The sequence below is a fragment of the Bactrocera dorsalis genome, chromosome 3 (genome assembly GCF_023373825.1).
Source record: "Bactrocera dorsalis isolate Fly_Bdor chromosome 3, ASM2337382v1, whole genome shotgun sequence".
NCBI classification, from domain to species: Eukaryota; Metazoa; Arthropoda; class Insecta; order Diptera; family Tephritidae; genus Bactrocera; species Bactrocera dorsalis.
Genome location: NC_064305.1, coordinates 67,782,315 through 67,797,726, shown reverse-complemented (window position 1 = coordinate 67,797,726; position 15,412 = coordinate 67,782,315). Strand labels below are relative to the sequence as shown.

General features: G+C 39.1%; 1 protein-coding gene across 1 annotated transcript; it reads left to right on the top strand.

Annotated features, from left to right (window-relative positions):
* The first annotated feature begins 362 nt into the window (after positions 1 to 362).
* Positions 363 to 12,185, top strand: LOC105228934 (homeobox protein unplugged). The gene is made up of 3 exons (XM_049452364.1): positions 363 to 1,773; positions 11,098 to 11,336; positions 11,575 to 12,185. Exons 1-3 carry the CDS (start codon positions 804 to 806, stop codon positions 11,971 to 11,973), a joined length of 1,608 nt encoding a protein of 535 aa, XP_049308321.1. The 5' UTR covers positions 363 to 803; the 3' UTR covers positions 11,974 to 12,185.
* The last annotated feature ends 3,227 nt before the right edge of the window (positions 12,186 to 15,412 follow it).

Here is a 15,412-nt window from a genome sequence, read left to right as displayed (position 1 = left end):
CTAACTCTTTAGCGCTATATAAACACGCACAATCGCACAAATTGCCATGAAATTATACACATGTGTGTGTGCGTGTGTTTATACACGCATATGCGGCAGCGACCAATGCCAATTGGTGATCACTAGCTCGCCGCTCTCAATTGTCTCGCTCATTGGCATACGCCATATTGGATTTAGTGTGCTGTTAGGCGGAGGCTTTACTCGTTGGTGGTTTTTGTTGTGCGCAATGCAATGAAGGTGCGAAAACAGTGGCACAAGCGTGATAGCGATAGTCACTCACACCATCCACCCCCGTAGAGCATAGTAAAATTGATGTACGCAGCCAACCAAATGCCTCACTTGGCTCGAGTACGTGATGTGTCTGCGGGGCCGCAAACAGCGACATTTATTTATTGTCATGTTTGCTTGCGTTTGGGCCCTTGGCAGTGTGTCAGCGCTGGGAACAGTCGCTAGCGGTGAGCGACAGTTAGTTTGCTGTCGACTTTTCAACGGTTCAGTGCTTCGGGTTTTACGGAGTAGCTCGTAATTTTGTTATTATTGCGGTTTATACACAAGGCATCTGCAATAGATTTATCAAATAATAGGAGATCTCTCGAAAGAATTGTAAAGTGAAGTGGAAAACCGTTATACTTATGCAAATAAATAGTTAATTTGTCAAAACTGCAGTCGAAAAAAGAATTGGTTTGTGCCAAAGTGTTTATTGTGCTGAAAAAAATATACCTACACATGAAAAAAAACTTATTGAAAATAATAACTGTAAAATAATTCCCTCTCATCTTAACTTAAAAGTGCCACTCTCCAATATGGAGAGCACTCGACCCCTGGCCGCGGAAACTGCAAGCAAGCTAACCAAATTTTCAACACCTTTCTCCATCGAGAGTCTGATCGCCAACCATCAACAGCAGCAACAACAACAACAAGAGCTCGAAAGGAGTACACAAATTTTAGCACCCACCAGCAATCGCGAGCAGGACGAGTTAAACGCACGCGCTTTGGTCGCCACATCGGCCTTGAGCCTCGCCAATTTTCCCTTCTACAATCCGTGGCTGCACGGCTACTTCGCACAGAATCACGATCGACTGACGCAGCTGATCTCCAGCGGCAGTTACCTGACCAATTTTGCCAAACCCGAGCAGAGCGTAGGCTCAGCGCCCACATCGCTACAGCCACAATTAGCGTCGAAAAACGCCACCACATTGCCACCAGCCCATCCGCATGCCTTGCCACCGGCTGCTAATTTCACGGGTAACAGTGATCATGCACGTACGCTGCCGTCGGGGTCTGCACATGCTTTCGAGCCACAAATAGCAACGCGCTTTCTCCTTAATCCGTCGGATGCGAATTACCGCGATAAATTATTGCTGAGTGGCTTCGGCGGTGGCCTGGTTGGTGGTACACATGCAGCACCAACAAATGTGGCACCAGCGGGTCTGGCCAGTGATACCACCGGTGAACAGCAGCGTTCAACCATGGAATATGTTGGCGATGATTATGTGCACAATTTAACAGTACATACGCGCCTGCATAGCCCCCCGTCGAGTAGAGCCAGCGCGTTACCATGCGAACAAACTGTAAATGATATGAGCATGGTGGCTTCGTCCGCCTCAAGTTGTGCGAATACGAATAGTCGCGATTCGCTGAAATCGCACACGTCCGAAGCGCTCTTGGATGTGGGCATGGATGAGGATTTCGACTGCAGCGGTGATTCCTGTAGCGATATTAGTCTAACAATGTCACCGAAAAATTACAGCACTGATATGGATAAGAGCAGAGGTAAATAAAATTGCATAGTGTTATATATTCGCATAAGAAAATAGTCTAACTCCGAGAGTCTTGTAAATGAATGAACGCAACGTTGTTTCTAAAAAAAAGGGGATTCAACTTTAATGCTAAGCTTAAACTTGCTTACAAACAAGTCTTACGAGCTCAGTATTTTTTCGATTTCAAGATGTAATATACAGTAGTAGATATAAGTGACTTTCTTGCAAGTGACCTCGTGCTTGGTGGGAAAGATCGAGAATCTGTAGAATGGTTGCGGTATAGTTGATTAATCTCGTAGGAATATTTTGCTCTCTAACTCATTCTGGACAAGAGAAAAATTATGGGAAATAAATGGAAAACAAAATAATATCTTGAAATGCGATTTCGATTATTTTCGTCATAAATTGTTTTTCACTTATAAAGAATGATTTGCATATTTTTGTAAATCTAAATTAAGATTTCTTCTTATTCGAGGTATACGAATCTATGCTGTGAGGAGAGACTTCGAAGTATGTCAGCATCTGTTCTGCAGTGTACTTATAAATGGACGCATATTACTTCCTCTACAGACTTCGTGTTGTTGTAAGCAGTGCTTGCTCGACTATTAGAAACTAGGGTTATGTTTGTAGTTTTGTGTTATTAATTTCACACATTTCCCAGAGAAGTTCGTAGAATGCCACAAAGAAATGTTTGCAAAAATAATAGAAAAGTCTTCACAAAAATCGGAGAGTAAAGAAAATAAAGCTCATTTCAGTAAGGAATTTGTGTGGAGCACCTTTCTGGAAGATTTCGAAAAGACTGATGTGTAAATAATGCATTGATCCATGTTCTAAGTCCAATGCATATATTGTGACAAAAAAGTACCGGGAAATTGTAAATATGCATTTTTTGTCGCCTTCAAAATAATCCCAACCCGGGTTCCATTCCGATGATTGTTGACTTGACCGGCAGTTATAATTGTTATACTTAAATCGGTCGATCAAGCATGTCCAAAGAGACATGTTTACGGTACTCTTTTTTTAAAAAAATCGGCTTCATCGGGGCGAGTAGAAAAAAAGCGCGTTTCATACCAAAAATATTCACCAAAATCACCAAAAAACGGACTCGCGAGAGAAGCTGCGCTCTCTTGCCATCTCTTTAAAAGTTGCCTGACGATTTTCAAGCAACACATCCTTCACTTCGTTAATATTTGCACCAGTTGAAGAGGTCGAAGGTTGTCCAGAACGATACATGTCTTCAACGATCTCTTGATCGTCTTTAAAGGCTTTGTACCACCGGTAGGCTTTTGATTTTGATAAAACTGAATCACCGTAAGCTTTTTCCAGCATTCGCAACGACTCCGCACACGAAATTTGGTTAGAAATAAAAATTTGCGACAAATTCTTTGTTCGATATTTTTATCTGTTGTTAAAATCGCAACGCACTACTGAGGAGTAGCGCCTTAAGCAGCTCCTATAAATAAACTGGTTGGCAGACCGCTCTCATATTTGGCATCGTAATTAAAGACAGTCCTACCAACTTAGCAAAACACATTTTTTAAATAAAATTTACCCGGAAATTACGAGTTCCGGGTGCTTTTTTGTCACAATGTATGTATGTATATGCCTCTAACATTACGTTAAAACCAAGCATAGCACCTGTGATTTATAAAAAAATAAATTGGTACATAATTTGAATTCATACCCAGTAAAATAAGGTCTATAATCTCACTTTTTTATCGCAATCGCCTTATAAATTCTATCCTTTCTTCTATTAACTGGATGAAAAATCTCAAGTTCTTGTATGAAAAAGTTTTTCATTTGATGAGATATATTCACAAAGTTCAAAATTGTTCAGATCGGACCACTATATAGCTGCCATACAAACTGAGCAGTCGGAATTAAGTTCTCGTAGGAAAAATTATTTATTTGCCAAGATATTTTTTTTATTTTTTCTGACCACTATCGCATATAGCTGTCATAAAAACTGACTGATGAAAATTAGAATAAAGATCCTTTATACCATTTATTTTTAATGCTTTAAAAAATGCAACTGTGAAGAATATTATAGCTTCACTGCAGCCGAAGCCTTTGAGGTTCGCATTGAAAATTGGCAGCGTTCGGGCTGTAGGTGTAGGATCAATCACTGTTTGTTAGCATTTAAGCCAGCTTTAAATAACTTATATTAGGGCCAGAACTAACATTTATTATGTGTCCACCTTTTCTTTTTACCAGAATTGGGTTTTAAACTTTCGAGAAATGAACCATTGCAACTCATCGAACACCTGAGCTTTTTCGTAACCACTAATTGCGGTGTTAACTTAAACACTTTCATATACAAATATACATATACTAATTCTGGCAGTCCACTGTCGCCACTTGTCCATAGAAATCACAATTCTAAGCGAGTAAGTTTTCAGTTCCGGCTTTCAACGCAATTGGCTTTCGTAGTATGCACCATTTCTGAACGATTTGTTGCGCGCTTCATGTATGCACACACAGGCACACACATCAACAACTTCTTAATTCGCCACTTCGCACTCGCCTTGCTCATTTGCATTTAAGCCAAGCAAGTACAGCTTGACTAGAAATGGTTATGGCTAATTAATATGAGAAAACACAAGCGCACAAACATTTCCATTAGATTTTCCGTTCCGCAAACAATTATGATTGTGCACGGGCATTTGCATAAAAGCATTTAAGCTTCAATGTTAGGCGTCAATCAAAACTTTCAACTCTTCTTTCAAACGACCACCACAACAACAATAGACAATAGCGTGAACGCATCACGAGCGGCGCAGGACGCGGCAGCGAGTGGACTTTTCATATTTTTAACTGACACTTTGACATTTGCAGCTCTGCTCAGTGTTGAGTGAGCGTACAAAGGCAGAGAGAGCGCATTTGCTATTGTGTGTCATTTTCTATTTCAAAATTGTGCTGTCGTCAGTCAGCGTCACACACACACCGAAACATACACATATATGTACATATGTACATATGTATGTACATGCATCCATTGGTGTTGTTCGTGGTGGATTTTCATTTCATATTTCTTTCTTTATCCTTGACAATAACAGCATAAAACGCGATTTCTCGCTCCACCATCAACAAGGCGAGGGGTAGGAGTGGGAGTCGTGATTATTGTTGTAATAAATTCATATAGAAGGCGTAACTAATCGCAAAGCAGGGGAAAAGTCATATGCATTAATATTTCATTTGACAGAGCAATCATCATCATCATCATCGTTATTTCGCCACTCCGTGCCGTTCTACTCTGCTTTGCTGCCGTTGAAAATGTGCATTAAATAGAGGGGAATCAGTTTCTTCCATCCAAAGTATAGTAAAATTGTGCGTTCTTAAAGAGCTTAAAATGAGACAAATTTTAAAATGAATGATTATATTGAGAACATTTTATTTAAAAACTTTCTTCGGTGGCATCAAGCCTATAATATCCTTCATAAACCCTAATGTTTGCATAAAAGATCTTCATTTTGATCGGCCAGTTTGTATGGCAGCTATATGCTATAGTGGTCTGATATCAATGGTTCCGACAAATGAGTAACTTCTTGGGGAGAAAAAACCGTGTGTAAACTTTCAGATCGATTTCTCAAAAATTAGACTAGTTTTAAAAACTAAGACATAACTAAATCGACTCAGCTCGTCACGCTGATCATTTACATACAAATGGAGATTTATTTTGAGATTCCCTACTTTTTTAAAGAAAAACATACACAAACTTTAAATTTAATGGGGAATCTTTATTATCATGCTAAAGAACATTATTTGTAATTTATTTTTTGAAGATTATTTCTTCCAAATGTATGCCACAGCTACATCTTACTAGTTATCACATGATCTTGGTAGCAAATCGAACGGCCTAAAACGTGAAAGTATCTGCTCACCGAAGTGTTCTTTCAATAGATCTATTGATCGATCCGTTGTGTGGGAAGTGGCGAGGTCTTGTTGAAACCAAATGTCGCCGAGATCACGAGCTTCAAATCCAGCGATAGTCGGTTATGATGGCACGATAACGATCACCATTGACGGTTACGTTCTCACCGACATCATTTTTGAAGAAATAGGGACCGATGATTCCACTGGCCCACAAACCACAACAAACTGTTTTTTTTTCTGGATGAAATGACATCTCTTGAATCTCTTCAGTTTGCTCTTCGTCCCAAATGTGGCAGAATTGCATTGGTCAATAAGGCGCATTAATATTGATTATTGCTTATTGTACCAAGATCAAGATCCCAAAACAGCGGTTGGTCTCAAGTGGGTAATGATTATCCAAGCAGAGTTGCCGTAACTCTTATCAAGGTTTAGCTTTGTATCAACTGTGATTTTTCCTCAATATGAACAAATGTTCTATCCAAGCACCTAATTCACTTTTTTCAATTGTGAAGAACAATAGCAAAGGAAACGTCATTATGAGACCAATAACTTGAGAACGATTGAATGAAATGCCATGAAAATTCGATAGTATTCAAGTTTAAGTAAGTATCTAAGGTCTTAGCACAATAACCCTAACTTCCGTCTTTTCTGTGTTTGTTGGACAAAAGTCTCTAAATATTTCTACAGCTTACTTTCGCTCAGTCTTTAAACTAAAGCTCTCTAGAAGCCTTAGTTAATTTTGAACATCGTTTTTTCCTTTTGAATACCTTTTCAAAAACCACATGCCTCGTAAAGTAGTAGATCTCTTCTCAAAGTTAACTTCCTCAAATTCTCAAATTAACTCAAAACACCGAATGCGGTCGACAAAATCGTGAAATCTTCAAAATCTTCACCGAAGACAAATCATAAAGCCCGTTTGACCTTATTTGTTGTGCTCTGATATTTATAGCATTAAGATGCAGGAACTTTTGTAAAACCTTTGTAGCTTCAGAACACAAAAAGATCGGATTAACAGTTGTTTCTAGCATACTCCATGAACCAGAAACATATGTATATTGCATCTTTGGTATGTTAGGGATATCTCAACTAAGTTTGCAGTCCAAAGTATTCCTTTTTTCCAAATAACGTAATAGATTTATAACTTGTTTAGGTTCTAAAATAGAGCATTTATCAATAATTTTGTTTACGAACAGACAAATTATGCTAGTCAAGGGTGATAAAGATGAAGATGGGAGTACTTGAACATCAAGAAGTTTTTTATAGTGCTATAGAATGTTTGGACCGATACCACATTTAAACATTCGGTCAAGAGAGTGTCTTTCTTACTCCTTACTCTTTACTTTGTTTGGTTTTGAATACAAAAGAAGAGTTTTTGTGTCAGAAATACATTTTGACATTCAAGGCTGTCAGTCAGAAAAGACCGCAATAAGAATTTTTTTTATTATTTTTGAATCTCGGCCGGTAAAAAATAAAAAAAAGCAAAACAAGCTCTATTTTTCAATAACCAGCCTTAGCCTTGGTATAAATTATACATCTCATTATGTAAGTAGGTCGAGTGGCTTTCTAACGACATACCTATGTCTTTAGCAGCCACATTGTGAAACCACCACAACTAAAATTCCCTCCTTCTATTGCCTCCTCTGTGAACCTTCGCGTGTTTCTGGTCCACCTCATTAACTATTCAGTAAAAAACTTCTAATCAATCAGTCGCCGGAACTCCTTACATTACACCCCAGAACTTCATAAAGCTTATCCATTATACTTTTCGGCAGATTTATGTGTGGCGCGTACTGCCTAATCGCTGTCTCTCATCTAAAATTAGATGATTTAAAGTTTTAATATTTTCTTTTTCAGCTAATACAATATCATACAGCATCTGTATTGTGCCAATTAATAAATTGTCTGTATTTTTAATTAATTGAGTCAATTAATCGATAATCTACTGTGGTACATTAAAATATTCCGAATATAAAGATCATCAAAAGAGCATCTATATTGAGGCAATAAATAAATTATCTGTATTTTGAATTAATTGAGTCAATTAATCGATAAACTACTCTGGTCCATAAAAATATTCCATATAAAAATATCATCTAAAGACCAACTTTATTGATACAATTAGTAAATTGTCAATTTGGATCAATCAACTTTGAATTAATTGAGTCAATTAAATAATAATTGAGTCATTTTAAAGTTCATAACATTATTTCGGCTTTAAGGATCAGAAAATGAGTAAGGTTTTTCTAACTGTTTGCAAATTGTTGAAGCTTTTAAGCTTTGTCGTTGAAGATAACATCAAAACAGATACATATACATTTACTTGTACTTATATATGCACATACATAGATCCTAATTCCTTAACAAATTGTGTACACAATTATTGAGCGGTTGAGCTCAAATATTTCACAGTTATTTTGCTTTCTTGAACTTTGTTGCTTTGACTTTATGGTCCTTGCGAACCACAGCGCGCTCGCTTCATAAATCAAAGTGCTGAGCAATTGTCTGCAGATACGCCGTCGCCACTCAAGCATACAAGTGTTAAGAAATATTATAAACTCGTGTTTGGAACGATTCAGTTGGAGAGCAGAGAATCACTACAACAACAAAAGCAATAACATGTACACTCGTGTCATCCGATTATGACTTCATTTGCGGCGATTTTCAACATTCAATTTGTTTAACTCATTTAAGCCTTGAAAAAAATCACAACAACAACAAGCGATTTGTTGATAATTTCGTAGAAGCAAATATTTTGCGCATTGTTTGTTGGGATTTCACGCTTAAGTGCCAGTGATTGTCGCAGAGCGTTTGGTTTTGGGGAAGTGCAGGGTGTGGGGGCTGACTGTAGTTGTTGTGTTGTTGGTTGTCGGCAAGTGGGTGTCATATTTCAAACTGCCGCAGCGAATTCAACCGAAATTGATGCGGCGATCGCCACAAAACAGTGTCACACACACATGCAAATAAGTACAGCTGCTGGCATTCCCCACTTGGCGTTGATGTTGTCTTTATTGCTGTCATAATGCTTGCCACAAGCTTTGACACACCCCATTAACCTCTCGCAAGCAAGATGTTGCCTTTGCCGTTATGTTATGCGGGTGTTTGTGTGACTTTGTCCATAATTTTATTTAACAGGATATTATGGGCGGTGCAATCGTCCGGCTGTTTGTGCGCACACATACTCATATACATATTCATATATAAATATGTGTATGTGCGTATGTATCTTCGTGTGCGCTCTCGACAAGCTTCAATTGCAATTCTCTGTAGTAAAAGTCATTCATTTCTTTGTGACAGCACAGATTACTTAACTGCGCTTAATTTAATTCATATAAATATTTTCGAAATTATTCGAAAATCCAGTTTGTGGAGTGGGTGCTTAAGAGCATTTCTAAGTTCATAGCAAGTGGTAGGGTGGACGGTTTTGAAGTATTTCCGTTTTGAAAATTTGCATATTTACGCTTGCGGTTGACAATATGTAGTGTGCAGAGATAATTAAGAGACTCAAAGACTGGAAGATAATAAGAAAGTTTGAAAGACGGCTTGTTATTATAAGAATACACATACATACAGACATATGTATGTGAGTCCAACCTATTTAAACCATTAAAATAGCTGAAACTGACTTTAGCTGTCACAACAAATTTGTGATAGGCTCAAAGCACTTTGCCGATTTGTAAGGGTCTTAAGATTTATTTTAATATATAGGAGTTTTAGGTACCCCAACGGACCGTAGTTCTAATGCTATCCAAGTGAGATCCTTGTTAGAATCGACATCTTTACCTAACCGAGTTCCAAGTGAACCTTTAAGCTGCTGGAATACTGCAGTATCTTCCAAGCAGAAGGCCATGCGGCAGCAAACCTGCTGAAATAGGCAAAAACATGGGAAACAACATAAAGAACATCAATTAGTATATAAGGAAAACGACTGCATATGTTTGTCCGAAAAATAATAGGAATGAGTCGATTTAAAAAAAAAATATTGCTTCTTACAATGTTTTAAAAACGTTCAAAATAAGCGCCTTCTGCATCGATGCAGCGCGATTTTCAAGCATTGAAGGCGTCACGGAGGGGAAATAGCCTTAAGAACTAAGGTGCATGCTGCTTGGATCCCCTCTGTCGTCTCAAAATGCTTGCTTTTCATCCTCCTTTTCAGGCAAGAAAACAACAACAAACTCCGGGGGAATCACATTTGGGCTGTAGGGCGACTGCGGAAGCGTTGGGATACCGGCCTTGGTTAGGTAGCTGTTCAAAAGAAAGGCGGTGTGAGCCGGGCGTTGTCGTGGTGCTACTTACAATCGGCTGCGATGTCTTGCCGGACCCGATTGACCATTCGTTTGAGTTGTTTGAGGACTTCCACGTAAAACTGAGCGTTGACGGTTTGTCCAGGAGGAACAAATTCATGGTGGACGATGCCTTTGGCGTCAAAAAAGAAACAATGAGCATCGTTTTCACTTTTTCATTCATCCGGTCTTCATCAGCGACCCTTTCCAGGCTCTCCAAAGGGGCTGGTGTCACCGAGACACACCACTCCTTGCTAAAGCAACATCTGGGTAAGCCAGCTTGATCATATCAAACATCTCTGTCGCAGACTTACGGAGTTTCACAAAGAGTTTACTCTCTACTCTAACGAACGTGCATTTTCGGTTTGCACCACTCACAGAAATACGTCGCGCGGTAATGTTTGTCCTGATGCTCAGAGACAACTGACCAGTCGCTCGTTCGTTAGCTAGGAGCGCCCTCTACCGAATCCAGTTGGTACGCGCACGCTCTGAAGTACAGTCGCGGCGGAAGAAAATCAGTCCCTTTACTTTCCGATCAAATCATGTACTTGTTTCTTCGCCAAATGGGACCGTCTTTTGCATTTCGACGTCATAATTCTTCATAGTGGAGCCCTGTGACCGTTCTGCCTTCCAATATTGGTCATCAGTTTTCTAGTCAGCGAGTGAAATTAACGGTTTCTGTTCCATCGATCAGAAACACTTCCGGACAGCGCTTAAACCGCTTTACATATGTACATAGTTGATGTGGTGTCATGGTTGTTCGTAGTAAGCGTGGATAAGTTCCTTGTGTACAATATTTCGTACACTAAATTAAATCCAACGTACTCTGAAAATTCAACTGTCTCAGCTATTTCTCTGCCAATGCGATACGTAGCCGTATCAGAAAGCTAATACTTGGTTGAAACTGGTTAACCATATTTTTGACCTTGTCGAATTGCCAAGCAATATTGCCCCATTTTCATTATTTTATGCGTGGATACGTCCACTGCTACATGTCCTCTTCTATAGATCACTAATAGTGAAAAAAGGCGATTCCCTTCATTTTAAATATAGTCTCGGATGAAACTTAAGTCTCTCTCTCTCCGTCGTATGTTAGTATAAGCTCATTCCCACAGAATTTTATTTAATTCCTCTTTTACTCACAACGATTTCGAATTATACGGATTTTGTTTTACAAATTTCAGGCTATACACACTCTGACAGTGAAGACTGTTCCGATGATGAAGCGACGAGCGGACCAAACGACCCCAATAAGGATTCCTCCAGTAATTGCGGAGGAAGTAGCTCGAAATCGCGGCGTAGACGTACAGCTTTCACCTCCGAGCAACTATTGGAACTGGAAAGAGAGTTTCATGCGAAGAAATATCTCAGCTTAACGGAGCGGAGTCAAATAGCGACGACACTTAAACTCAGTGAAGTGCAGGTAAGAACTTTTTTGTTATAAATAAAATATGATATTAGAAATACAATCGCAAAAATAGTAAATTTCAAATAGCAATTGAAAAAATTGGTTAATATAGGTTATACATATATTATATTTTCTTAGATTCTCAACTCTCTCATATATATAATTTAATAAAATATATAATATCCATACTTAATTAAAGCTTTTATAATAAACTATTTATCCCCTATCTTCCTCTCTCCCCTCACATTGGCAGGTGAAAATCTGGTTTCAAAATCGTCGCGCCAAATGGAAGCGCGTCAAAGCCGGTCTCACATCACATGGCCTCGGTCGCGGTGCTGGCGGCGGCACCAAAATAGTCGTGCCCATACCGGTGCATGTGAATCGCTTTGCGGTGCGTTCGCAACACCAACAACTGGAGAAAATGTGCCTGAGTGGTCCAAAACCTGATCTGCGCAAGAAAATGCCCACCGAACTGAGCGGCTTCGAGAAATTCAATGCCGCCAATGGCGTGGTCGCGGGCCTGAGCAATGGCAGCGCTGCCACTGTGCTCAGCGCGGCGGCGACGCCGGCAGCATTAATGGCGGCAGCGAATATAGCGGCGGCGACGAACACGGTGACGGGCACTTTGGCCTTGGCGAGGAGTATTTATTGATTGCTCGCCGTATTTATTCGCTCATAATTTAAGACTTAAGTTTCATGTTTGTTTTGAGATTATAATTGAATTAAGTGACTAATTTAATATTAATTTATTTGTTTTTTCCTTTTCAATTAAAGTCAGTTTTAATTGAAATTTTAATTTCTTTTGAAAAGTAAGTGAATGTAAATGAAAATTTTAATAATAAGATTAGTTTAAAAAATTTAAAATATTTTTTATTAATTTCGGTTGGTATGCTTGTCAAAAAGGAGGACGACATTGGCTATGAACTAACGGCTAGAATTTTTACATAGCTTCTTTTGTATAGTATTGAAAATATTATATAATTAGAATAAACTTCTTAGATAAACCGTAAGTAAGGGATCGTTAGTGCGGTGTTGAAGTTTTCAGTGGCACGACCAATTAATCCGTATAGCCAAGTAAATCTAGACAGTGCTCTGGATAAGATTTATTTTATATGGAACAATCCTTGGATTGATTTTAAGTTTATGTAACTTCTTCAGGGTGATGCTGCTTACCCTTACTTTAAAATCGTTCAAATATCTACAAAAATCAAAAAATCTCACAGATCTTTCTTCTACTAACATCTGCAAGTAAATTCGTGTGGTGAATGCCTCCAGTTTATTTTTAGAATACTAGTGAATCCTATTGGTGTTGTAATCTCAGGGCAGACCCGAGACAATTTACTCCCCTAGGTGAAGTTCTGCACTCTTTCTAAACCTATTTTGCCATAACAGCCTGTTCAGGGTGTTAATATATAAAGAAAATAAGTAAGGAAGGGCTAAGTTCGGGTGTCACCGAACATTTTATAAGGTTTTTGGTCCATAAGTGGGCGATGCCACGCCTATTTTCAATTAAAAAAAAAGCCTGGGACCGCTTCCTTCAGCCATTTCTTCAGTAAAATTTAGTGTTTCTGACGTTTTTTGTTAGTCGGTTAACGCACTTTTAGTGATTTTCAACATAACCTTTGTATGGGAGAGGGGCGTGGTTATTATCCGATCCACCCACTATCCGCCCACTTTTCCAAATAAATTACGTCCAAATATGCACCTTCCTAATGCGATCCTTTGTGTCAAATTTCACTTTAATATCTTTATTTATGGCTTAGTTATGACACTTTATAGGTTTTCGGTTTCCGCCATTTTGTGGGCGTGGCAGTGGGCCGATTTTGCCCATCTTCGAACTTAACCTTTTTGTGGAGCCAAGAAAGTTTTATCATAATATCTCAATTTTTACTCAAGTTACAGCTTGCACGGACGGACAGACAGACATCCGGATTTCAACTCTACTCGTCACCCTGATCACTTTGGTATATATAACCCTATATCTGACTTTTTTAGTTTTAGGACTTACAAACAACCGTTATGTGAACAAAACTATAATACTCTCCTTAGCAACTTTGTTGCGAGAGTATAATTAACCAAAATGTTGCCCTAAAAGTATTGCGCCCTCGCTATTCGCTATTCTCTACTTTACGGGAGAGCTACGAAACACTCCAACTGCTACAGGAGAAAGGTTGCTCAACCTACCACCAAGCGACACTGTAGTGGAAAGCTCTTCAGCAAAATCAGTTGCAAGATTGGCCGCGTTAGGGGAATTCTTCACGAGGATCATCGGGCATAGCCCAATAAGTGGGATAAAATAGACCAGCTGGAGGGTATAGCTTTATTTGGAAGAGAAGGTTTCAAGTTACACTAAAAGAGGTTGGATGGCACAGAAGCATGCGGATCGTCAACGGAACTTACAACATTTATACAGACGGTTCAAACATGGCTAATAAAGTGGACGCCGGAATTGACTCTGGCGACCCTTCAAGCTTCCAGAAAACCGCTGTATCTTTCAAGCAAAAGTCTTTGCGATCAGAAAACGACTGAGATAGCTAACAAAGCAGGAAACAACTTTAAGAACATTAATACAAGGGGCATTCCAAAGTAAACAGGACTTTTTGAATCTAGTTCCCCCTGGTGGCGCCATCTATATGTCGACTGGTGCGTTAGAATCTGCTATCTTTATTGATTGTCCAGTGATTGTCCTGATATTTCATCGATTAGAAGTGAAGTTATTGCGTTTTAAGTGTCAGTATGTTTGTGTTATCGGTGCGAAAATGAGCTTCGAACAAAGAGCCAACATTAAATTTTGTTTTAAAATTGGTAAAACTTTTACCGAAACGTTTCAATTGATGAAACAAGTTTATGGCGATGATTACCTATCCCGTTGCAGAGTGCACGAGTGGTTTCAACGTTTTCAAAGTGGTCGTGAGGACATAAATGACGATCAACATGTGGGCCAATCAAAATCCGTATTCAACGGAAATTCCATCGAAACTGTGCGTGAATTCATCAAATATTAGCCGAAACCATCATTAAAATTCATGGAAATGGAATAGAACATCTCCATAACATAGATTTATCGCATTTTGAGCGAATATTTAGGTTTACGAAAGGTGTGTGCATGGTTTGTTCCGCACAAATTGACTGATGAGCAAAAATTGCTCAGAATCTAACATTCGAAGCACATCATTAAAGAGGTCATAAAAGACAAAAACTTCCTTTATAATATTGTGACTGGTGACGAAACGTGGTGTTTCCAATATGATCCCGAAAAGAAACGCCAGAGTGCTGAATGGAAGGCACCGGACGAGCCGAAACCCAAAAAATTGCGCAGGGAGAAGTCAAAAGTGAAGACAATGCTGAGTTGTTTTTAAGATTTCAACTGCAATGTCCACAAAGAATTTGTTCCAACTGTCCAAAACGTGAATGCGGTATTCTACCTTGGAGTTTTGAAGCGTTTGATGTGCCGTATTCGACGTGTTCAGCACGAATATCGCGAAGATGATAGTTGGCGTTTGTTGCACGATATTGCGCCGTCTCAACGATCGACGCTTGTGACCGATTATTTGACCAAAAATTACATTTTAACCATTAACCACTCCCCGTATTCACGTGACTTCTTCCTTTTCCGAAAAATGCATTTGCCCATGAAAGGAAAGCGTTATGCAGACGTAGGTCATTCAAAAGGCTTGCACCGGCATACTGGCGGCCATACCGGCCAAGTAGCTAAAACACTCGTTCGACATGATTTTGGACCGTGCAAAAAGCTGTACTGAAGCAGAAGAAGGCTATTTTGAATAAAATAAATTGATTTTGCCGAAAAAACCATTTGTTTTGTTTTTTATTTAAGTCCTGTTTACTTTGGAAAACACCTTGTATATATTGTACATACGTCGATAGCCAGGCGACAATTAAAGCAAAAATCTCACAAAGAACTGCATCGGAGAATGTACCAGAAGCAGGGAGACAGTAGATAAAGTGGTTACCGAAAAACGGCTGCATAAATACTGGATTCCAGGCCGCAAAGAAATACCGGGAAATGAAAAAGCTGATGAGATTGCCAAAAGTGTCATCCAACTGGCTACCTAACATGTGAAAAAAATATG

Coding starts and splice junctions, on each gene's coding strand:
- LOC105228934 (XM_049452364.1), top strand. CDS start 804: ATGGAGAGCACTCGACCCCTGGCCGCGGAAACTGCAAGCAAGCTAACC. Junction 1,774..11,097: donor TGATATGGATAAGAGCAGAG/GTAAATAAAATT, acceptor TACAAATTTCAG/GCTATACACACTCTGACAGT. Junction 11,337..11,574: donor TTAAACTCAGTGAAGTGCAG/GTAAGAACTTTT, acceptor TCACATTGGCAG/GTGAAAATCTGGTTTCAAAA.